Genomic DNA, 24,831 nt, shown 5'->3' with positions numbered 1-24,831 from the left:
GGCCAACAGCAAGACTTGCAGTGGTCAGGGACAAGGGGGTCAGCCTGGCTGGAGGGGGCGCGGGTGGGGGTCATGGCACAGACCACCAGGGAGCTGGGTGGGTGTAAGGGGAGGACAGTCAGCAGGGAGCGTGAATCGGGGGACCTGGGACCAGTTGGAGTGGCCGAAGGGGCAGGAGTTGGAGAACGCGGGAAAGACGTGACGGAGTAGGAGCCAGTCTCAGACCAGGAGTGAGGTCCTCAGTAGCTGGTCGGGGGTGACAGCGTGACAGGAAGGGCACAGGGGCTCTGTGGGAGGTCATGGCGTGTTATTATTGGGAGGAAGAACCCTTGAAATCATCTCATCCAAGCTCCTCACTTAGGTAAGGAAACCGAGGCTCAGAGTGATAAAGGGACTCGTCCGAAGTCCCAGTGTGGATTGGGGTGGTGGCCAGATCTCCTGCCTTCCCGGCCAGCACACGCAAGGATCAGGATTCAGAAGGAGGCCATGGGTGGAGCTACCAATCCAGGTCAAACTTGGAGAAGGGAGAGAGCCAGGGTCCGCAGGGGAGAAGGGCCCAGACCCTCGTCTGGGGAAGCAGTGAGGGCAGAGGGCTCATTAGAGCCCTGGGAGTGATCCAGGGCAGCCACCTCTGGCCCCTGCTGCATGAGTGAGTGCACTTGGTAAGGAGAAGGGGGACCAGGCTGATCTGGGGCCACTGGGAGTGGCAGCCAGGTTTCAAGGTGGCAAAGGAGAAGAGGAACCTGACTTTGGAAATTAGCCAGTTAGCCAGGGACCTTGGGATGGACAACCCCAGTAGTTTTCACGATGGAGGTGTGGGGGGAAGGAGGTGCAGACGAGGAGGCCGTGGCTACAGACCAAGACGTACAGGAGGGAGTATTCCTCAAGCTCCTGACTGATGCAGGCTTCTTCCAGACTGGAGCTGTGGGGCAGAGGGAAGGCAAGGCGGGGATGGCTGGACTGGCTGGGGTGGGCTGGCAAGCACAGGCACAGGCTGACTTGGCGGGGGGGGGGGGGGGGGGGGGGCTGTGGGTGGGAAGGATACTGCTTCCTTTGAGTCAGGTATGGGAGGGGGACTGAGCAGGATGAGGTAGTGCCTGCTGAGTCTGAGTTAAGGCCATTGGCTGAGAGCGAGGGAGTAAAAGGACAGTTCCCATGTCAAGGAGCCACTGAGGGGCCCAATATGTGTCACGTAGCACCCCTCTGTCCTGGGTCCCCTCTAAATTTGTATCCTGGAGGCTGGAATTGAGACCTGGCTGAGATGTGGCATCCAAGGTCAAGGTCGTTGAGTTGGGAGGGGAAGGCCACTCAGCTGGATGTGAGGTCCTGGGCAGATGGCTAGGAGGGTGTCAGAACCTGGTGTGGTCGGAGTGGGCAGCATGCGAAGACATCGGAGACGAGGTCTGAGACAGGGGTGGGGGGAACATCTCATCCAGAGGGGGAAAAGGCCCTGGGGGACAAGGCATCGCCACGCGTCACGCCAGGGATCAGAAGGAAGCCATTGTCTGGGCCTCGGGGAAGGGGACAAGGCCCTCAGCAGGGTCTGAGTAAGAGCAAAGGAGTTTCCTTGGCCGTGGGTGGTGAGCACGTCCTCCACAGCAGACCGCTCCGCGGATAGCAGAGCCAGGTGGGTGACCCGAGGAGACTGGACAGGCGCAGCCCCAGCTGCCCTCCGCCCTCAGGGGCCAGGCCTCCGGGGCAGGGGCGGGGGCACTCACATGGGTTCTCTGGCTTGCAGGAGGCTCCTGTCCTGATGGACAGCTGTTCTGTCCATGTCCACTGGGTCCTCAGCATGGCCTCGGGTCACTGAGGGGCAGAGGAAAGCCTGGCCCTCTGTTTTCCAGCCCCATCTCTTTGCTATTTGTTATTAACAAATTTATTTACAGTTCCTGAACCGAGATTAATTGTGAAATTTAACAGGAATAGCATAAAAAGGCCAAGCACGACCTCCGTGGCGGCTGTGCACACAGTTGCTCTATTTCCAAACTAACAACTCAGGTCCTCACCCGCAGCTGGGCCCCCCTTCTGCCTCCGAAATGGGAACAGAATGGCACCAGGCTTCTCGTAGCTTCAACATTTAAAGAGACAAACACACAGAGGCAGAGAAGGGTGAGAAGAACCACAGTACAAAATGTAATAAAAAAAAAAGTGGCCAAAGAATCGATAGCAAACCCATCTATGTCTCCAGATTAATGGCTTGGCTGAGGGAAATGGGGGGAGGTCCTCAGGGAGGAAGGGGGGGGAGCAAAGAGGGTGATGGAGAAGTTGGCTGGGGAGCTGCTGACCCTGGAACAGAGCCCCGGGTGGGCGGCCCAGACTGAGGCAGGAAAGAGCAGAGAGGAGTCTGTCCCCAAACGCAGACCTGGCCACATCTTGGGCCCAGGGGCAAGGTCAGTGCTGGGCCCCCACTAAGTGCGGGGGGAGGGAGCTCTGTGAGTGCAGCCGCTGAGCCCCTCCTCTGCTTCATATGTTCCCAAGGATCTGTGTGCACAGCGTGGGGGGCTGGGGGAGGGGACACACACAGGCACTGCAGAAGGCAGGAGAGCCACATGCTTGTGGGAAAGGAGGCTGGGGTGGGGGTGGGGAACACACATCAACCCTGGTCTCTGCAAAGAGGCAGGTGCCTGCAGAGGGACAGGAAGCCAGGCCAGGGTTCCCGCTGCTCCAGCTTCTCTGTAATCCCTTCCTATGCCAAGCTCGCCTCTGCCTCCTGGCAAGTAGGCAGCTGGCCATGGCTGGACAAGCCCATCACAGATCCCTGCCCAGTCAGGAACGTGGCTGGAGGCAGGGGTAGGAGAGGGCAGTCCCTAAGCCTATACTCCCTTGGTCTCACCTGAAGCCTGGGTGGGCGGAACGGGTCTGTCCAGCCCAGAGCTTGGCCACGGCCACAGCTGTTCACTTGGACTTCAAAGGCCCAGCCCCAGGCTCCTTCGGGCTCTGCTGGAAAGGCCCTGGGGTGCTACACCTCCTCCGTGTCTCTGTTCTACCCTGGCTAGGTGTGCAGCACTTGGCGAGGTGTAACTTTTATCTGTACACCTGGCCCTCCAGCCAGAAGCTCTGGCCCCATGAAGAACTTCATGCCCTGAGTGATGCACAAGAGCAGTTTGCTGCTGGTGCCGGGAGATGGGGAGGCAGGGGGCTGGGAGAGGCTGGCTTCCCCACTGGCTGGCAGAGGGCTGGGGAGAGAGGTAGCTTGGCTCTCTGCAGGCCCTCCTGGGGGCTATGTGCCTGCAGCTGAGTGCAGGTGGGCTGCCAGGCGGCCTGCAGTTGCAGAGCAGCTGGGAGGCTGGTCAGTCTGTTGAGAGACAGGGCTAGGGGCTGCACACTCAGAATCCTCAGAACCTGGAGAGTATCCTCCTCCAGGCCAGGGGGCCGGCCTGTCTGTGAGCTGCCAGGGGAATGGGTCTGGGAGGGAGAGGCTGGTTTGTGGGGGGCACAAGGGCAGGACGGACGTCAAGGGGCTGGACTCCTGGCCTGACAGGGGAAGGGAGAAGAGCTGTCTGCCATCGGTTGTCCAGGTGCCACAGGGGCTGAGGGCTCTTGGGACAAAGAATGAGGCCTGTGGCCAGGAGACCCCTGGCCTCTTCTCGGCATTGCCACCGGGGAACTGAGCCTTCCGCTTGTGGCCAACAAGTGCTGGGTCGGGGCCAGAGGAGAGGTCCGCAAAACCGCAGCTGGTCGGAAGGCACTGGCAAGTAGGGCTCCTGGACACCCGTGTCCCTGGGGAGTCCACAATGGCATCAGCCGACCCCCCCAGGTCTTGGCCGCTTGCTGCTGGTCCGGGCACCGCACCAGCCCCCACACGGTCAGCCGGTGCCTTCATGCCATCCACCACCCTGTCCTGTTCCGGGCCGTCTGGGGCCTGGAGGTCATCTTCCTCCCTCGTCCTGGGAGATGTTGCCCTGTCACAGGTGGGCTGGCTGGGAGACAGCGTCTCAGGACACAGGAGGTCACGGTCCAAAGCTGGGGCGCCTGGCTGCCTGTGGGGGGCAGAAACACCCTTTGGGCCACTGGGCTCAACGGCAAAGCAGGCAGGAAGCTGGGACCCTGCTGGGCCGGGGGCACGCGTAGTGCTTCCCTTGCGGGCTGTCAGGTGTTGAGGAGACCTGCCACCTCTGGGGCTCCGTGAAAGGCCCTCTCTGGGGGTCAGACCCTGCAGCAGTGGCCAGCGCCACCCGTGCCTCTCGGCTCTGTGGCCTGTGGTCAGCGCTGGCCAGAGGAACAGGTTAGAGGCTGTTCCACTTAATAACTTCACAGAGGAGGCTGTGCCCTTTGGCGGCCGGAGGAAGCAGCAGAGCCTGGCGGCCCAAGCTGGGCTCAGGAAGTGAGGCCCGAGGTAGAGACTTGGGCTGAGAGGTGAAGCCACAGCGCCCTGATGGAAGCTCAGAGCCCTGGAATTCCACTGACGCACCCGCAACCCTTCTTTCCGGGGGTGACTTCAGGAGCGGCAGAAAGACCTGGCTCTTCATCCACCTGGGAGAGACCCAGAAATCCCCCCTCCACACTTCTGGAAGGCGGGACAGGCTGAAATGACCAGACACATGACCAGCAGTAAGTACAACTGCTGAAGGTTCTCTCCGCCCCGACAACTGTGGCCGTGCCCAAGTGCTAGGAAGGGCGCTGCGCCCCGCTCTGGGTCCAGTTCCAATTGGTTAAAGCCACGAGTGGAGGCCTTTCCCGCCCCAGCATCTCTAAAGTGAACAATATAGAAGGCGAGGGGAAAGAAAGGTGAGGAAAGAGAAAAACGCCACAGCCTGGTTCCAGCCGGCCATCCTGAGGGGCCCCCCCACCTAGAGAGGGTGGCAGCGGAAGGGGGAGACGTAGCCACACCCGCCACCCTGGGCAGGGCTGGGCGCTCACCTGGGGAGACTGGCCTGGAAGGGGATGTCCACGAAGCTGTGGCTGAGCTGGGTGATGATGTGATCGACCTCTGCATATGGGCGGGCTTCTCGGGCAAAGCCCTGGTGCTGGGCGCTCTGCAGATGCTGCGCGGGAGAGAGGCGGCACAGGGCGTTAGACAAGGCCGGCGCGGGGCGCCAGGGAGCGCCTGGCAGGGAAGGGCCCTCCGGGGCAGTCCGGCGACCCTCAGCGGGAGGGGCTCACCCCGTGGAGCTCCTCAAAGGCCTCGTGGCAGCACTCGCAGTACCCCTTCCTCCTCCTGCGCGCAGCATGGGTGGTGGGCCGGCGGCCTGCCTCCCGGTCCTTGGACTCTCTGGGGAGGGAACAGGGTGGGAGAAAGCGGTCACTGCTGGGGTTCTCAGAGCGGAACGTCCAGCCAGGGAGCTGGGCGGGCACAGGCAGGCCCGCCACACCCGGCACCACTTGTCCAAGGGCGCGGGAGAGGCAACAAGGAAGACGAGACCTCCTGTGGGCACCTCGTCCCAGCTCCATCCTTTCCCCACCCACACACCTCGAACTGCAGGTGAAAACACGTGGCGGTGGGTGGCGGCTGGACTCCTTTGAAGGGCAGTTCCAGCCCTGCGCTCCTACCCAAACCCACATTCGTCTGACCTACACTGCGAAAGGGGAAAAGCCTCAACAGTAGTGAGGGGACTGTGCCGCCCTTGCCCTCCTCCACCTCGCACGTCCCCTGCACAGCTGCCCCGACACCCACCGAGGACTTTCAAATCTTCCTCAAAACTGACTTTGCATTTGAGTTTTATTCCTCCCGGAGTTCAAACAGCCTGTAGGCTGTTGCTACTGGGCCATCCAAGCAAACTCAACACGTCCAAAACAGATCCCTTTGAGGACTTTCTAAGTAGGACACAACCCCCCCAAACAAAAAACTACAGGCAGTTTTAGAAAATGTACGACTGGCAGAAAACAAGCGAAGTTCAGAGAAACCACCAGTGGGGGGTGGTATACACAACTACACAGAGACGGGCTCCTTGGAAACCCCCAAGAAAGTGATCGATAACTGGAGAGAAACGGGCGAATGACATGCCCAAGGTGCACAGAGAAACTCAAGTGACCAAGCAACACAGACTGAACCTTGTTCGAGACGAGCAAGAATGAAGATTCTAATTACAGAGAGAGTTTTTCATCTAGCAGGTCGGCCTAGCTCAGCAAGTCCCACAGCTCTCAGCAGGAGCCAAGGGGGTGGGTCAGTGTTTGCTGGCGTCGCCTCCACGAAAAGCAATTTGGCTGCAAAATTAGAAATGCAGGCACCCTCTGACCCAGTATTTCCACTTTTAGGAATTTATACTGCAAACATACTTGAACAAGACCATTCACTGCAGCCTCCTTTATAATAGCAAAGACTGAAAATACTTTCCGCATCCATCAATAAGCGACTGGGTGAGTACAGGAAATCCTCGAGGTGGAGTGCCCTGCAGCCATCCGAGGGAGTGAGCATGCTCTTAGGTACGAATAGCAAAGTAACCTAAGATACAGTAAGCGGCAAAAGCAGGACCCAGCCCAGTGGATCTCGCGCGGCTCTCTGTGTGAGGAAGAGGGGGCACAGGGCACCTCTGTACACAGAAACCCTCTGGAGAGAGGCCCGCAGCCTGGAGATTAGAGGGCGGCTGTGGGAGGCTTTAAACCCTCTGTAAATGCTTGGATTTTGAACCAAAATAATTTTTAAATTTAAAAGTTAAACATTTCCTCCCACTGATCTTACACACACATGGAACCCTGGCCAACATCCTCTCTATTCTCCTCACGTGCAGACACCAAAGCCTCACTGCCTCAGCACCTTCCCTTTATCCCCTCGGTCCCTCCACGACTCCAAGGCCATCCAAGGCACAGCGCCACCTACAGCCCGAGTTTTCGGGCCCCTGGTTGGCTCTGCAGTACCCTTTGCACCTTCTAGGGAAGGTGTGAAGGGCACTTGGGCTTCACCTCAGCTCCTTCTCCCTTTCCTCCCCTCTACCTATTGCCATGTCCCCCTCTGGTTTTCTTCCCATTTGCGCTACTTCCTGATCCTGCCGCCTCCCTCTGCTGGGGACCCACCAGCCTCCGTGGCCAGGAGTCTCAACGGCCGAGTCTGCTCTGCCCTGTTCTCCTGGTCTATGAACTATCCATGTGTCCCAGAACTTAGAAAGGGCCTGAGAAGGCATCTGGCCCATCAACTGAACCTCATTCTCTTTGCACTTTGGTTAGCGAAGTTCAAATTTCACTTATCTGCAGAGTAGGGACACCAATAAGCCCCTAAGCCACTTGAGGCCACACAATGCCTAAATAACTAAGGTCCCTGCCCCTTAGTTACTCCTCATATTTAGCCCAAAGGCTTCAAATGCTGACATGCACCAAGTCACCCAGGGAGCTCGGGAGGATGCAGCTTCTGGGGCTCCATCAACAGACTGTGATGCTGTGCATGTGATGTGGGGTCCAGGACCTGGCATTTAAAAAAAATCCTCACCTAAGGATGTTTATTGATTCTGAAGAGAGAAGAAGGGAGAAAGAGAAACACTGATGGGAGAGAAACATCAATGGGAGAGAGAAACTTTGATCGGTTGCCTCCTGTTCGCACCCCGACAGGGGATTGAACCTGCAACCTTTTGGTGTATGGATGAGGCTCCAACCAAGCCACCAGGCCAGGGCCAGGAACCTGCATTTTTAATGGGACCCCAGGGGACTCTGATGAACGTGGTCCATAGACTTGAGTTTCAGAAACAAGACTACCATCCTCTGGACACGAGTCAAATCCTTCAGTGGGAACGGAGAACACCAAATGGAACGGATGAGCGCGCCTTGTCTCTGCTCTGGGCTGAGTTCCCAGAGCAGACTTCGCATACGGAGACAGCACATGGCCATTCCCAGTCCGACCGGAGGGCCCCTGAGGGAAGGGCTCCGGCCTGTGACCAGCCCTTGTCATTCGGGGACCAGAAAAACCCACCTGGTACGGTGTGAGCTGCCCGGGGTCGTCAGGGCCTCAAAGGGACTTGCGTCTTTGGGTCCCAGAAAAGAAATTTCTGGAAAGGACTTAAACTGATGGTGGAAAGGACGAAACTTCCTGAAACACAGAAAACTTCCACTTTCACTATCGTGCGGAAGGAAAAGGATGAAGGGGGGGCCAGCCCAACCCCTCGAGTTCCAACCCTGACAGAGTGGACTCTCACCCGCACGCCTTCCAGGTTCTGAAACAACTCTCACCAGCCCTAACAGGATAAATTCATGCTTAAGCTCTTCCTGACTATTCAAGGCTGTTTATCCTCAGTTTTACCTGAGCCCTGCAGCCACCCCAAGCTGAGTGAAGCACGTGGAGTAAAGAAAGCCCAAAAGGTGCTGGAACTCACCCAAGGGCTCACGGCCAGTATGTGGCCAAGACCAGACCAGAAGCCCTGTCTCCCAACCCCTGATCTAGTTCTCCCCACACTTCCATTTTGTTTCTTGACCCTGAAACGACCTTTGAGGACTCCAGCCCTGCAGAATCTAAATGGAAGTGTTTAAACCAGAGCAGTGATTTTCCCGCTCCAGTAGAAGCAGCACGTTCGCTCTGGGCCGCTCCTTTGCACCCTCTGAAGTGGAGTATTCTGAGCCGAGGAGGTGCAGTGAGGGTTCTGCAGAGTCAGCCCGGCACTGAGCGGTTCTGGTGGTCTGCCCGGCTTGCTCCCATGCGAGCTCAGAGCCAGGTCTGACGATGTGGGGACGCTCAGCACGCCCTGTGACGTAAGTGTGGGCTCCCCCCAACCCTCCGTGTTTGGTGCCATGGCCTGTGCTCCAGGGGAGGGGGGTGTGGGCTATGGTTTCCTGGGTGGCTCGGCGAGAGCCCTGTGGCCTCAGGAATGAGTTAACAAATTTCGCAGATCCTTGAACAGAAGGGGGTGCTCTCCACAGCCCTGGTACCCCATTTCTTTCTTTTCAGTGTTGTTTTCTTTCTGCTTAGGAGGCTGGAATGTTGAGGACGGTAGGGCTATTAGGGTTTGAAGAGCACCTGTTTCAGAACAGCATGCAAAAGGATCATGGGAAACCCCAGCTCCACTCGAATCTCTTCTGTTGCCTCTCACGCTGGGGGTGCACAAGCACGTGTACCCCCCCACGGTGACAGTGGCATCACCTGTGCCTGCCGCGTGCAGGGAGAGCCCCGGAAGCACCGGTGGGCTCTCAGCCGCTGCGTGTGCGTCATGCCTCCTTGTGTTTAACTGGTTGGGAAGAGGCTGTGATGGAGGAACATGCGCTCCATCCCACTGGAAATGGAGGAGGCAGCACCTCATCGCCATCCCTGTGTTCCTGACACTCATTTTTGGGCCACCAAAGCCAACTCTGTACTGTGTACAGGCACCGAGATGGCAACTCAGGGCCGCCTGGAGGACAGGCAGATGCCAGGCTCAAGGGACTGGGTCCTTTAGCTGCCCTGTGTGAGGGGGAGGGGCCCAGAAAATTCTGGTGCCCGGACTCTCTGATGGGTACACATGGGCCTTCTCTCTTTTCAAAAACCTTTTGAGATAATTACAGATTCACATGGCCTTTTGATCTAGTACTTACTGAAGAGTCAGTGATAGCCCGGGTGGCTACGAGCTCATCAGGTGGTCATCGACCTCCCTGCTCTAGATCGAAAGGGGCCCTCACGGTACATGGGGCAGAGCGGAGGGGGTGCCAGGCAGGACAGTTACAGCACCTGGGTTCCAGCCTCGGCTAAGCTTCCTTAGTAAAGCGGCTGGTGCAGGTTGCTAATTTCTCTGACTTCAGTTTCCCCATGAGGAAGAGGGTGGCCTCTTTCCCACCGAGGGCTGCCTCACGGACCAGTACCAGAAGAGGGTCCTGCCCGGCACAACAGAAGGGCTTCCTCGGGCACAAGGGAGCCCCAGCAGCACCCCAGCACCCTCACTGCAGCCAAGACCATTGCACTGGCCCCGCTCTGGGTCCAGCAATGATGCAACTGCCGGTGTCGGCGCCCAGCGAGGAGTAAGGAGTAAACAACATGGAGAGATAACGAGCCTGGGCGGGACTTCAATGAGCCAAGCGTTAAAAGGAGGAGATTTGCACCTGGGATCGTCAACCTCTGACTCGTGGCCTGCCTAGGGGAGCGTCAGCCAGGCCACGCGGCCTTCAGGGGCTCCTCCTCCCAGTCTGTGCGAGACTTCTCCACCACAGGGCGAGAACGCGGCTTCTGGGGAGGCAAAGCTACAGGGCTGAGGGACTCCACGACCCCCGGTCAGCTTAGGCTCTCTCCTCTGTGGGGGCCTGGTGGGGGTGAGAGGAGAGGGAGCAGGCCCCACTCACCCGCTCTCGTCTTCAATTTTGAGGAACGGTGCCTTTAGTCTGGCCACTGGAAAGGAAGCGTGCACTGTTAGCTCTCTGTCTGCTCATCTCTCTGCTCCAGCGCAGGACCCTGCCAAAGCCTAAGAGCCTCTCAGAGCTGGGACACACGCGGTCCCAAGGTGCGCACTTGGCAGAGGTAAGCTACCCGCTCCCATCTCTTCCAGCCTCTAAGCTGGGAGAAAGTGTTCCACCGTCGGCGGGAGAGGCTGCAAGGTGCCTGGGGTCCTAGGATGGCGAACCCTTCCGCACACGGGTTCTGGGGGCTGCCCACTGACAGGCAGAAACCGAGCTGAGCAGGAGGGACCCAGCCGCTGCTACAAGCTCCTTCCCAGACCTTTACTCCTGGTGTCTCAGAATGCTGAGGGGCCTGGGGACACTCCCAGGCAGAATTTTCCATGAGGACCCTGGGTTTGTTTTGTTTTTTACGGGGGGAGGAGAGGAAGAGAGCTAAAGAGTGTTTAGAGATCTTAGCAGAAGGATGGTAAAAAAAAAACACATCAAAGGTGAAATCTGGTGTCCCCACCCCCAAAAATAGGGCAAAAGGGTTCTCTGGGAGGACAAATTTGGAGTCAATTAATCAAGAGATTCATCCCCTAGAGAGTTTCTAGCACAGGGTACAAAATCTCTTAGGCCTTAAGAACCATTTCTACCTTCCCGTGGTGACCGGAGGTCCTGCCAAAGGGGCTGCGAGCCTGGGCAGAAGTGACAGCCACCATCTCCACAGAGGCTGGCATCTCACAGCTTCCAGACCCATCCGAGGAAGCCGCCAGCACCCAAGCAAAAAAAGCAGACTTTCTCCTTGCACAGAGGCAGCTCCTGTTAATTACTTTTTTGGGGGCGATCCCTTGTCTAATTAACTGAGACAGTTATTAAAATCAATTCCCCCATAGGTTTCCTTGAATTTCGAACATGAGAGGTGCCAAGTGACTTTTCTTAGCTCCCGCTTGTGCACGAATAAATGCCACCTAAAGAGCATCTTCGGGAGAAACATCCAGGGGGAGAAACTCCCCTGCTGCCCAAGAGGAGCCGGGAGCGGGCCTGTCAATCTGCCTGTTTGTCAGTTTCGGGGAGTTTGGCATTTCTGAAAGTGGTAGGCAGCTGTTCAACTGCCCACTCCAAACTGCTCCTGAATCAGAGGGAAAAGGATGCGGAACCTCAATTGATGGCCAGGAACAGCCAGAGGATGCAGGAGCCAGCAGGACCACCTGGGGTCTTGGCTCTAAGGAGAAGCCCTGGCCCAGCAGCTCCAGACTCACTCAGGGTCACCCCTCTCCTGCCACTGTCCTCCCCAAAGCCCAGGCCCTGGTAACACGCTGGGATAACACAACCTGGCCTTGCTTCCTGCCGCAGAAAAGCGAGCAGATGCTGCCACAGAGGGAGTCGCAGGGAAGCATTTAGGAAGGGAGGGATGGCAATTAGATGAGGAACAGGTACCACACTGACCTCTCCGCGTTCTTGACTCGGCTGGACATGTTCCCTAAATGGAAAGGGAAAATAGGTTAAGGATGTGAGGGAGCCAGGGGGGTCGAGCGGGCTGGTGAGCTGCGTCGCTGCGAGTCTGCCCCACTTTGCTTCCCGTTGTCGGCCGGGCCCTCAGCTAGAGCTGACCTGAGCACAGAGGCTCCCTCCACCTCCCCAGGGAGACAGCGAGGGGTGAGCACTGTGTGTGAATCTCAAGCTGACTCTGTGGAGGGACTGCAGGCCGGAGCAACGGCCAGAGCTGTGGAGCCCCACGGGCCCGGGTGGGTGGGAAGTGGCGCGGGGCCACCTGTGATATGAGGAGCACGCGCCACCTGCTCGGATGTGGCACAAACGGGTGGGGGCAGCTCACAGGCCTGACACAGAGCGGGTGCTCCCCAGACGGCAGCTTGTCAGTGCAAGGCCGTCCAGGCGCGCGGGCATTTCAGGTCAGGTTACAGGACAAGGGTGAAGGCAGCGCCTTCTACTTCTCTGTGCCCTACCTCATGTGCCCTGACTGTGGGTCAAAACCAACATGTAGGCCAAGGTCAAACAAAGCTAGTACTAAATGGAAAGAATTAAGAAATCAGCAGAGGTGGGGGATGGGGCAAGATGAAGGAGCCAGTGAATCCATGACTCCCAGATCCTCCCCCAGGCCACGCCTCCAAGGCAAAGACTCCCCAGAGACACCCCCCTACGTCCCCACGCATGCGGGGATTGTACCCAGAACTCACTCCGGAAGACTCCCAAGTATCTAAAGAAGAGATTATTAAGTGAACAAAGTAATGATGCTGTGCACTTGCACGAGAGGGGTATTTTCAGCCCGTCAGCTGTAAATGCGTGGAGTCCTGGAAGGCTGCCTGAGGAAGTGTTCACTCTGCTTATCTCAGGGAGGGAGCGCCAGGCCGGGGAACTGAGGCTGGAGGGGAGGGGCTTTCACTGCACACCTTTCTACTTGCGAGGATGCAAACCTATTCAGCAGGAGCAGCAGCAAAACCCCAAAGACCCCTAGACCAGAGGGCGAGGGGTACTGAGGCCAAGCAGCACACCATCCGGGGGTTTGCTGCCACTGTGGGTTCTGCTCCTGCGTGGGCCCGCAGGGCTGGGTCCTGCCTCAGACTCTGGCCAGATGAAAGCACTGTGGCTTTAAATCAGCAGGGGCTGTTTCAATGTGGCACACGCAGTTCTAACTCCAGCAACAGAAGGAAAAGCCAAACCAGAATTTGGAATACGGCAGCTATTTCAAACCACACCCCCCACCGCAGGCCTCACCCATGCTCTCTGCAGGCTCATTCCCGGGCCAACAGACATCCCCAGGAAGGCAGCCTGGCCAGCAGGCCATGGGCATTTGCGTTTTCTCTAGGCCAGGCCTGTCCACGGCCCAGGTGGCAGTGCGTGCCTCAGCGTACCACGAAGACTGGCAGGTGGCACTGGGAGGGGAGGGCAGGCCATGCACGCCAGGGATGAGCTCACAGAGAGGCTGCGCTCCTCTTACTTGTTCCAGAACGGCCGGGAACAGAAGGCTTGGGTGACACATGGATTTACTAACGTTGCCACGGACTTCACAGTTTGCAAACCGCCCACTTCCCTCCGGTTCAGCGGGATGACCCACCTCAGGCTTCTCTGGCCCTCGTTGCTGCAGATGCAAAGCATCTAAAGAGAGCTGCTGCACGTGCATCGTCATCTCTGTGGAGAAACCAGAGGGCTGCGGCTCCAGGCTCCCACTCCTCATGTCCCCGGCAAAGCCCCCTCTGGGGCCTCGGCACTGAGTCTCACCAGGCACCGCACATTGGGTCACACCAACCTTGCCTGCCACCTTCTGGCTATGCGTCACCTCTGCACCTGCTGATAATCAAATGAACGGCAGGGTCCTCTCTCCCTGGAAAAGGACCTGAGCTGGCTGCCTGCTCTTTTGTGGCACTGAATACGACTCTTGAACACAAAGTGGCTTTGGCTCACAAAGGGCTTTCAGCTACTTCTGAAGACCTGCTTCTGTGGGGGCGACCAAGCCGCCCGAGTTACTCAGATGTACCCTTAGCAGGGAAGCCCCAGCGGGGGCTGTACATGCCGGAGCTTCTCTAACACGCAGGAAGGCAAGAAACTGGATCAAGTCAGAAATAGCTGACTTTCTGGCGACAATGGAACCCCTGCCTCCCAGACAAGCACCTTCCCACGCACAGTTCTCTACCCCCCTGGCAGATCCCAGGCTGGATCGGGACCCGCCACCCTCCAGGATCAGAGAAAACCCAACTCGAAGTGGAGCTAGGTATCAGAGCCATTCACTGCCGGCCTATCCAGGACAGCCATTCCAGTGTAAGTTTATCGCAACCTGCAAAAGGTGGCAATCACGTGAGGCAGCCCTACAGAAAAGAAATAACACGGAGTGTAGCTGGGTCAAACTAGGTTGGCATGTGGGTCACACTCTTCACCCTGGTGAGACTGGGTAATTTACTTAATCCCTCTAAGGCTCAATCTCCTCACGGTACAGTAGGCAGAGGACTGCAGTGGGAATTACAGGAGGTAATTCCTAGAACAGAGTAAATACCCGATAAGTGGTCGTGGGTGTATCAGGGGTATTGCCTTCTTTATAAATCAGGATCATCACATTAGTCTGAGGAGCGCGGCCGAGTGGGTTAAAGGGGACAGCGCCTTCCGGTGCGCACGCTCTGCTGTTGTGACTGCGGGTCTGCACCCTCCCCCGCACAGTAACTCCGTGCACCTGCCCCCAGCCAGCTCATGCAACTACAAGCCCTCTAGAAGGGAACATTCCCAGTCGGGCACCAGTCCTCCCCTCCGCAGGGGCCCTGGGCAGAAACGGTACCGTCCACATGCAGAATCCTCACTCCCCAGGAGCGGGCGTTGGTCAGGACGCTGCTGCTGCTCCCCTGGAAAGAAGCAGCAGAGCCAGGCGGGGGCATGAGATGCCACACGGCCTGAACACCCAGGGGACAGGCTGTCCTGGCTTCTGGGAGCTCTGGGTCATCCATACAGAGAGAGTTGGGGAGGGTCTACCCCAACCCTCAGGGAGACCCTGTGCTCCATGTGGGCTGGCCACATCTGGAGGGGATGGACTGCTGGTCTACCTATACCCTCTGTCCGGGCCACCTTGTCACCAGGAAGGACACGTGCTTGGGAGAGAGCTGCTTGCTGGGACAGCCTCTGTGAGGAGGGCTCTCAGCACGCCGTATGTAATGAACACCAGCGACAGTCACCATCACCTGGCAGGAAGCTGCGCTGCGCAGCCTGTTCCCGCCCTGCTGGCATCCTCCTCCCTCATCACAGCCAATGCTCCCATCTCGATGCCACTTTATTTATTTTTATTTTTAAAGAAGATTTTATTTATTTATTTTTAGAGGGGAAGGGAAGGAGAAAGAGAGGGAGAGAAACATCAGTGTGTGGTTGCCTCTTACGTGCCCCCCACTGGGGACCAGGCCCACAACCCAGGCATGTGCCCTGACTGGGAATCGAATCGGCGACCCTTTGGTTTGCAGGCCTGCACTCAATCCACTGAGCCACACCAGCCAGGGCTTGATGCCACTTTAATGGCTCCTCTCACGAGATCACCTCAGTTCCTCCGCCTGCCACTGAACCCGAATGGTTCTGGATTTTCACAAAAGGGATGAACAGCTACTTGTAAAAGATTCACTAAGCCTGGCTTTTGGGCCACAGCATCCCTCCGAGATTCTCTCGGTAGGCTCTGGGGAGGAAACCCCAAGGAGCCAAATCCTTACCCGACCACTGACACCCTGGGTGACGGGACAAATGACTTAACTTCTGAAGCCCACTTCCTCATTTGTAAGAAGGTAATGACAATACATCTCACAGGCCGTGTGTTATGTTAGTACAGCTGACCCTGAACAACACAGGGATTGGGGGCGCTGACCCCTGCACAGTTGAAAATCCGCGTATACCTTTTGGCTCTCCAAAAACTTGGTTGTTCCTTAGTATCCATGAGGGAGCTTCTCCACGACCTCCCACGGATACCAAAATCCACAGACGCTCAAGTCCCCTACATAAGATGGCCTAGATCAGCCCTGGCTGGTGTGGCTCTGTGGACTGGGCGCTGGCCTGCAGACCTAAAGGTCGCCAGCTCGATTCCCAGTCAGGGCACATGACCGCGTTGTGGGCCAGGTCCCCGGTGGGGGACATGTGAGAGGCAGCCAATGGATGTTTCTCTTGCGCATTGATGTTTCTCACTCTTATCCTCCCTCCTTTTCCTTCTCTCTAAAACTAACTAAATAAAACCTTTTTAAAAACATTAAGTTAAAAAAAAGACGGCATAGATCAATGAATACAGCTGACTCTCCACATCCACAGGTTCCCAACCATGAGTCAAAAACAGTACAGGTATTTGTTGGGGAAAAAAGCCCACGTTTAAGTGGACCCGCACACTCCATGCGGTGTTTGAGGGTCATCTGTACTTCTGAAGACCCTCAGCACCCGCAGCTCACCTGGTTTCTGATGGCCTTCTGCAGCAGCTCCTTGCCCCTGCTCATCGGCACCTGCCAGGAAGGGAGGAGCAACGAGGCATGCTTGTAGGCCACCTGTGCACGAACAGGTATTCACAGAGGGGTGGGCCAGGATTGGGTCATGTCTCGGAAAGCGGGGAGCAATGACAGCCCAGGAGTGGCTGAAATGTGAGCCCACAGAACCCTTCAGAGGTAAAGGCAAGGCCACACCCAAGTTCAGGTCACCCACAGGTAGCTGCGGCCTGGACCCTGGTGGAGAAGGGCATTCTGAATGCACCAGAGGTCAAAGGGTTACAGATGTTCTAAGACCTCCCTCATGAGTCTCCGCACTCTCCCGCAGACACGTCTAGGCCAATGTCGACGAGCCCTCTCTGCTTGACAGAGGACCCTCCTACTGTGTCTGAACCTCTTCTCTGCAGTCCCATGTAAAGGGACAGAGAGTCATAAAAGAAAAAGCATGGGGAAAGCATGCTGTGAGATGTTTGAACCCAGAGCTAGGATAAAATACTTTCAGCCCCTGAATTCCAATGAGAAATTAAACCAGATGAAGCTAAAACCAGAGCTGCCTCAAAGGGCTCATTGAGGCTTGCTTCCTTTGTGTAGAGAAGACACCCTTCCTACTCCACGAGATTCTTACCGAGTCTACGGACTTCGGTGAAGGCCTGGTGTGGCTGGCTGGCGGGCTGGCCCTGGACGGCGCTTCCACTCTGACCTCACCGGGGCTGGAGCAGCCTCTGCGGCTTATCCCAGGGCCTTCTGCCTTTACCTCCCGGCGGCTGGACACGATGTAACTTACTTCTTTGCTCAGAAAACTCTCAATTACCTGAAACCAGATCACAGAGGTGGCTGAGCACCAAAAGGCAGATGAAGAATCATCAATACCAAGAGGCTGGAGAAGGAAATCTCGGCTGCCAGAAGTTCCAGAATCAATGTCTTTAAATAGACCAAAAGCAGTTCTGCACTGGGCCCCCAAGTAGACATCATCCTGAAATATAATAGGGCTTATATATATATATATATATATAAACGCAGGTTTTTGTCTCCAGGGCTGCTGCTCCGACCCAGCAGAAGGCCACAGGCTTTGAGTTATTTGACCAGCTTGAGTCTGCACAGAGGAGAGCGCGCTGAAGGGGCCGGACAGGATGAAAGGTCAGCTTAGCTAAGCCACGATTCTTCTGCGAAGATACACTGAGACATCCAGACCCCGTATCTATGACCCTGGCTACACTATTAAAAGGCGCCTAAACTATGAAACCAAAAAGGGTCTTGGCGGCTACTCAACTGCAGAGCTACGTGCTCGCTTGCCTGGAAGTCCCTCATGGACCCCCTGAGAGGGTCCGGCTCACCTTCGCATCCCACGAGCCCAGCACAGTGCCCGGGGCACAGCGGCACTTAACTCACATTTGTGGGAAGGAGAAAAGATGGAAATAAGCGGTAGTGAGCTGGCAAACGTTTAATGACGGACTCTCTGGGGGGGAAAAAAATTCCTACTGCGTAGCACTTGCTGACGTCTGTGGGGTAAATACTCCCATTACGGCTTGATGTCAGGCCACCAGCATGACGTCACCGAACGTGGACTTGGAAAGAGTTGCTAACAATTGGCTCCTGTGAGCTATAGTAGCCAGCTCGAGCACACCACCAGAAATAAGGATGCACAATGTCTCTAACATGTGACTGGATGAGGAACCTGGCACTTAAGTATATGTCCCCAAAAGAATTAAAAACAGAGACTTGAACAGACACTTGTGCACCGACGTTCACTGCGGCATTATTCGCAACAGCCAAAACGTGGAAACCACCCAAGCGTCCACCAACAGAAAAACAGATAAGCAGAACGTGGTATATCTGTATAATGGAATACAATTTTGCTGCAAAAAGAAATAAAGTTTCACTGCGTGCTACAATGTGGACGAACTTTAAAAACACGCTCAGTGAAACAAGCTGCAAACCAAAGGACAACGACCAGTGACCCCACTGCTCTGCGGCACCCAGAATCGGCAAACTCACAGACAGGAGGGACTGTCGGGCAGGGAAGTGGGATGTTACGGCTCAGCGGTGATGGCATTTCTATTTGGGGGAACAGAAGTTTGGGAAACAGAAACGTGTTAATGGTTACTCCACAGTGTGAATGTAACTAATGCCAAGGACCTGTACACTTAACGATGGTTAAAACGGAATATTTTATGTTATATACGTTTTACCACAATTTAAAAGCTTTAAAGTTATGGCTTAAAGGAATACCTCTGTCTACCTTCTGTAATATGGCAAAAGCAAATGCTAGAGCCCATGGGAGTGGGGCGGTAATTATCCTACATAAATCTAGTAGATGATTTACTGGCTGCATATTCCTCCCATCCCAGCACACCCACTCATCTGCAACGTGACTTTGCTGTTCCTTCTATCAGGAGGTGGAGACCTATTCCTCCATCCCCTTGAATAGAGTTCCTTTTGTCCAGCAGAATGGTGACAACAATGTGAGTCCTAGAGCCTGGGCCCCAAGAGGCCTCGCAGCTTCCGCTTTCACCTCTGGGAAGCTGCCCGAGACCACTGTGCACACCACTGGTCTAGCTCGCCCTGGATACCGTGACAGCGCACACACAGACACTGTGCATGAAGGAGCTTCTCACAGGACGCATGAGAAGCCCCAGAGGCAGCCGGCACCAACCACCAGACATGTGCGTGAGGTCAGCTTGGTCCTCCCAGCCCAGATGACCCTCCAGCAAAATGCAGCTGTGAGGGAAACCCCCTAGCCAATCCAGAGAATCATGAGAAACAGCTTGACTTAAGTCCAAATTCGGTGGTGGATTTTTATACAGTAAAAGCTAGCTGACAGGAAAAACTAAAAGTTCAAATGCATTTCTGGGCCAGTTTGGGTGTAAGATGTGGCCATTCGGCTGTCCCCACTGCTGAGTCTCTGCACCCCGGGGTTTCTGTTAGTTTGACTGCAAAGAGCCTCTGCACCCTGAGCCTCTTTGAGCGGCTTCCCCGGTGACCCACCTCTTCTGGGCTAAGCACTAGCATCCTATTTCCTAACCACAAGAGATGCTGTGCCAACCCTCACTAAAAGTGCCATATGATGTACGCTGCTTTAAAAATATTTTAAAGGACTCAAACTCGGCAAATGCCTTACCCAAAGTGGCTGACTGACATGGGTCTGAGTTGCTTTTTTGGGGGTGATGAAAATACTCTAAAAATTGACTGTGTAATCACACTTGGACATCTCTGTGAATATACTTAAAATCATTGAATTGTTCACTTTATTTTAAATATTTAGTTATTTTAGAGACAGAGGAAGGGAGAGAGAGAGAGAAACATCGATTTGTCGTTCCACCCATCGATGCGTTCATTGGTTGATTCTTGTATATGCACCGACAGGGATCGAACCTGAAACCGGGGCATATCAGGATGACTCCCTAACCAACTGAGCCACCCAGCTAGTGCTGAATTGTTCACTTTAAATGTGTGAATTGTATGGTATGCGAATTGTATCTCAACAAAGCTGTAAAAGAAAACAGCCCTGGCTGGTGTGGCTCAGTGGATTGAGTGTAGTGCTGGCCTGTGAACCAATGGGTCTCCAGTTCAATTCCCAGTCACGGCACATGCCTGGGTTGCAGGCCAGGTCCCCAGTAGGGGGCGTGCAAAAGGCAACCACACATTGATGTTTCTCTCTTTCTCTCTCCCTTCCTCTCTCTCTAAAAATAAATATTTTTTTAAAAAAAGGAAAACAAAAAACAAAAAAAGAAAAGAGTCCAGAAAAAAGTTAATACATTAAAATGATGGTTGTCACTTGCAGTAGTTCCCTGTTCTCTAAAATTTCTAGAATAAACAGATATTATTTTTCTAATTAGGAAAAAAAGTTAACTTTGTTTTAAAATATGGTTTATACTTGAAACTGCTTTGGAGAAAAATGTAGCGATACCACTGAAGACACCTGGAGGACATAGGTATAATCCCTGTCCGGCTCCGGCCCTACAACCTGCAAAGGCGCATGCGTCACAGGACAGAGGCAGGCTACATACCCCGCCCAGCTGCTGGATGGCCCCCGTCAAAAACTGCAGATTCTTGCCAGCAGGCAGATCCAAGTAAAAGGACTTTCCAGAAAAGGGCTGCCGCTTCCCAGCATCTAGTGAGCTCTTCCGGCACTTTCCTAGACAACTGGACGCTCTTAGCTGAGCCCCTAGAAAACAACAACAAAGAGGAACAGAGTGAGAAGTCCGCGGGAAGAGAATCCTGTAAGTCAAGCAGCCCTCAACCGACAGCCTGTGTGTGGTGTGCCCCGGGTAGGCCCCGGGTGTACAAACAAGACTTCGAGACCAGTATGCCTGCCTTGGGGTGGTTTTCCTCTTCTATCCAACCCCCCAGTCCCCAAACTCAATGGAGGGGCATAAGTTAGGGCCTAAGAGTTTGTGTCTTCCTTCCAGGAGCACATGCAATACCAATCACAGCAGCTAATAGTCTCAAGGGAACATTAGCTGATAAGAAAATATGACGCAATTGAAGAAAGCAAGATGCTTTCTCTGGTACAGGTTATTTATCAGCTGTAAGTAAGGGACTGGACAGAAAAAAGAATTCTAAAGTATAACAAATACCCTCAAAAAGGCAAGGAAGGATAATGGAAACATAAAAACAGGAGTAGTTACTGGTCAAGAACAGAATGGAGAACTCTTGCATGAACCTAGAAAAGGTGAACCAGAAAACAATCCATCTGACCGAGGAGACATTACTGTGTATCTTAGCCTGGGCTCTGTGTGAAGGAAAGTCTTCCTGAGAACTCGGAACCACAGGCCTCCCAGGAGCCTGGAATTCACATTCACACTACTTACGTGGTCTAAGACCCCACTACCACCGCCACGGAACGGATATTAATGTACAAAGTAATCCCAGCTAGTAACACTTGGCATACCCCAGAGAATCAAAGGCAAAACTACTCTAGAGACAGACAGCCCAGACCACGGTTCCCAGAATTTCCTCCGATAAAGTATCACCAAATATTAGCTCACACTCCAACACTATAAAACATACGGAGGAAACAAACCACCATGGGTAAGAATCAGCGGAAATAAGAGACAGCAAAATTAGATCTCTGAGAACTCCAAAAAGAATGGCCAGATAGACTCTAAGTATTTAAATTAGTAAATACTTCAATTTTATTTTAAAAAATTATTTAAAACGCAAGAAAAGAAATGTCAACTTAGAATATTAGACTTGACTAAGCAATTATTCAAGATTGAGGGTAAATTACAGACATTTTTTAAGCAAATAATACCCCAGACAATTTATCACCAACCCATTACTACTAAAGGACTTCAAAGAGGTGTACATTGGAAAGAAGGAAACGTAACTCAGAGGAAGGACTGAAATGCTAAACAAAGTGGTAAAAAGTGTGTATAAATATAAATAATCATGGCCTGTATAAAACAACAATAATGACTAATTTGGAAGCAAAAAAAGATAGAAAATAATAATATTGTTGCTAGGGAGCAATCATGCTTGAGGGGGGCAGGTGGTTCAGAGAGAGCAGTCTGGCCCTGCAGGGTTTGGGAGGAGGCTAGAAACGTTTACAGAGGCAGACTTTGCACAGCGCACTGAAGCTCAAAGAAGATGGAACGGGTCTTCAAAACCGAGGAAAACTATTTCCACAATTAAAAATTTGACATTTAATTTAATTACATTTTAATGATTATATATTAACATTTTGTATACTTTGAATAGAATGTATTTGATCTTATAATTCTTTCAATTGGTGCCAATAAAAACGAGTCACAAATATGAGCCACGTCAGTAATTTTAAGATTTCTACTAGTCACATTAAAAAAGGAAAAACAAAACCCCAAAAAACAGAAACAGACGAAACTACTTCTAATCATATATTTTATTTAGCAATACATTAAAAATATTATTTCAAAATATCAATATAAAACGTACTAATGAAATAGTTCACATTTTCTTCCACATTCAGCCTTAGAATCAGCGTGTATTTCACCCGCGCGGCCCGTCTTAATTTGGACAGGCGGCGTTCCAAGCGCTCCGCAGCCACGCTCGGCCACTACAGCGCGCCCTTAGACCGCTGAGGTCAACGGGAAACCAAAATATGTGGAAATCTTCACGATAACAACTTAATGCATGGTTTTGCTGAAGTGAAGGAAATGAAAATTTAAAAGGCATCTACCTTTTGCATGAAGGAACTACTGTTATTTTTCAAAAAAAAAATTAAGGGAAAAAACCTTTGACTCAAGAATCTTAATACATGAGTGAAATACAGATATTCGCGGGCACAAAGCCTCAGAACGCATGTCACATAAGCTCCCTTTTGAAAACACTCTCGGAGAAAGTTCTCTAGAAAAAAGAGCAATACGTTCAGAAGAAAGCAACAAGACAGGGGCAAGAAGAGTGAGTAACTTAGTACAGTGTATTACTGTCTAAAAGGCAACAACCAAATACCGTGTCTGTAGCATTTCAGGACTGAAGCTAGAAGATACTAGAAGACAGGAGGAGAGTACTGAGGGAAGTGACTAGGTGCCAAAATACTAATATAATTGGTTGGGGGTGTCTATCCATAAACTTAATAATTTATAATAAAAATAACCATGAACATAAGGTTAATAGAGTTTCACAGCCCTGACTTCCATCTGTCGGCCAATCTTATTCGTAGTATCAGACTGAAAGCTCTTGTTTGACCTCTACCGTGAAATCCTAAATGATCCATGCCATCCATCAACACGTGCAACACCCACACACAAAACCACGAATAATTAGAAAACCCCAACAGGGCTAACATGTCTCGGCGTTTCACCCCAAGAGGCTCTGGGACAGGAGTAGCAACTTGGACCTCCCATCCCTAGTTTTGACCTGTTACCTACCAAGGTCGCGAGCCCGGAGACTACTCTCAGCCATTGAACTCTCCAGCTCGGGGCAATCGTATCCTGAAAAAGGGCAAAACAGCTGAATCACCTTCACTAGCCTCCGACCTTCCACCATCCTCTCCCTGCGCCTCCCAAATCCTGCACAATCCCCAACGCGGCTACCAAGTACACCAAGACTCACCTCCATCCCTAGCCATACCCCATCTCTACTTCCGCGCCACCTTCCAGGCAATTGTCCTCTCAGTCCCTCCATCCCCTTCAGATCTCTGTCCACTCGACTGCTGTGATTCCTCTACCGTCCCCAGCTTCTGCATCTATTCGCTCCCCGATACCTGTATCCACTCCCCGACCCCGTTATCCTCCCTCCAACTCTTACACCCGTCTCTGCTTTCCTTCTTACCCCTTCTCTCCTTCCCGGCATCCGTACCCTTTCCCTGCTCCCCCAAATCCTAGGCTCTTTCTGGGTCTCCGCACTCCTTCCTCAAGGCCGCCGTATTGCATCCGCAGACTCCAAGAGCTCTTTCGGAATCCCGAGCCCCCGCAGCAGTTCTGTAACTGGAGTATCACTTTCTAAACGCTCCCGGCCGCGGCTTCGGTTTAAATTTCCTCTCGGCTCCGCCCCTAAACAACATAATAGTAGCTGCAAGATTTCACTACGGTGGCCCTAGGAGGGCAATATTACTCTGTAAATCCTTCTCAACCCCCTTGGTTTTCCACCCCGCTTTCTCTCTTGTCTCTTGGTTGCAGATACTTGGTATTTCTTCCAGTGGGGCCTCTCCCTGCAGAATATTATACCTCTCAGCCCTGAAGAGCTAAAGCTTGGCCATGTGAAATGCTATGGCTGATGGAAAAAACAAACAAAAAAACCACATCACTTCCAAGCACAAGTTTTCAAAATCAGGATGGTTTACCGAGAGTTCTTTTCCCTCATCGCACTGACTGGCGATGTCCTAGCTGGAGGCTGCCCTGTCAACCTCAGGTCCTTAGTGAAGATGACGTGGAACAGAACCATGGGCAACTCATAGTGGGTCTGTAGCATGAGCAAGAAATAAACCTTGTAAGCTACTCAGATTTTGGCATCATTTGTTACTGTATCATAATTTAGCTCAACGTTCTCAAAGTGCGGCTCAGCCCTCTCAGAAGGTTCCTCAAGGTTAAAACTATTTTTACAATAATACTACGATTCTCCAGAGGCCCCCTGAAAACCCTTCGCACACAGCTCCCTGCATCTGGATCTGCTTCCATTCTCTTCCAGTCTTTTAGCTTAAAGAACTCTTCCTTATTCTTCAGAAAAGTGTAAGCATCATCTCCCATCTCCAATAGGAAGCCTTTCTGCATCCCTCACTTTCACAGCTGCCAACCCCACTCCAAGAGGCAAATTTAACCTCGTCTGCTTCTAGGTATCCTATTGCAACCTCCACCAGAAAAGGCTCCATTAACACATTTATCTCACTATATCGTCATTATTAGTTTCAACACATCTGTTCCCACTGGACTGGAGAACCCTTGAGGGCAGGGATTTTGTGATACTTATTTTTACATTTTCAGTACCCAAGAGCAATGAGCTGCTGTGGATAATCAATAAATATTTAGTGAATGAAGGAGTCACGCCAGTGACCTGCCAACCTCCTCTGTAGCTCAGGGAAAGCCAACCCAGGTTCTTGGGTAATTTATTTCAGTCCAGATCCAGGTGTTTTGCAACTAGCAGAGGCTCTGGCTGCTGTCCTCGAGCTCCTGCCTCTGGTGAGGTTCCCTGTTGTGTGACTCTGTCTCAGTTTCCTTATTCAGTAGGTGGGTGGACAATAGAAGCATCTCCTCACAGGGTTGTTGGAAAGATT

The 24,831-nt window shown here is 53.3% G+C and overlaps 1 protein-coding gene across 1 annotated transcript; it reads right to left on the bottom strand.

Annotated features, from left to right (window-relative positions):
• Nucleotides 1-2,072: 2,072 nt before the first annotated feature.
• On the bottom strand, nucleotides 2,073-23,563 carry DBF4B (DBF4B-CDC7 kinase regulatory subunit). Its single transcript, XM_053912116.1, has 13 exons — nucleotides 23,394-23,563; nucleotides 22,991-23,053; nucleotides 20,150-20,307; nucleotides 16,768-16,953; nucleotides 16,113-16,163; nucleotides 14,483-14,546; nucleotides 13,274-13,347; nucleotides 11,647-11,680; nucleotides 10,165-10,210; nucleotides 7,838-7,954; nucleotides 5,104-5,212; nucleotides 4,861-4,985; nucleotides 2,073-3,980 (listed from the first exon to the last, which is right to left on the bottom strand). Exons 2-13 carry the CDS (start codon nucleotides 23,022-23,024, stop codon nucleotides 3,221-3,223), a joined length of 1,758 nt encoding a protein of 585 aa, XP_053768091.1. The 5' UTR covers nucleotides 23,025-23,053; nucleotides 23,394-23,563; the 3' UTR covers nucleotides 2,073-3,220.
• Nucleotides 23,564-24,831: the final 1,268 nt, after the last annotated feature.

This window comes from Desmodus rotundus, chromosome 9 (genome assembly GCF_022682495.2).
Source record: "Desmodus rotundus isolate HL8 chromosome 9, HLdesRot8A.1, whole genome shotgun sequence".
NCBI classification, from domain to species: Eukaryota; Metazoa; Chordata; class Mammalia; order Chiroptera; family Phyllostomidae; genus Desmodus; species Desmodus rotundus.
The sequence above is the reverse complement of the archived record's forward strand: the minus strand, read 5'-3'. Positions and strand labels throughout refer to the sequence as shown.

What these genes read in the sequence shown, in the direction of transcription:
- DBF4B (XM_053912116.1), bottom strand. Translation starts at nt 23,024, where the DNA reads ATGGCTGAGAGTAGTCTCCGGGCTCGCGACCTTG. An exon ending in GAGGATTCTGCATGTGGACG is followed by an intron (nt 13,348 to 14,482) that starts GTACCGTTTCTG and finishes GTTTCTCCACAG; the next exon opens with AGATGACGATGCACGTGCAG. An exon ending in CCTTTGAGGAGCTCCACGGG is followed by an intron (nt 4,986 to 5,103) that starts GTGAGCCCCTCC and finishes TCTCCCGCGCAG; the next exon opens with CATCTGCAGAGCGCCCAGCA.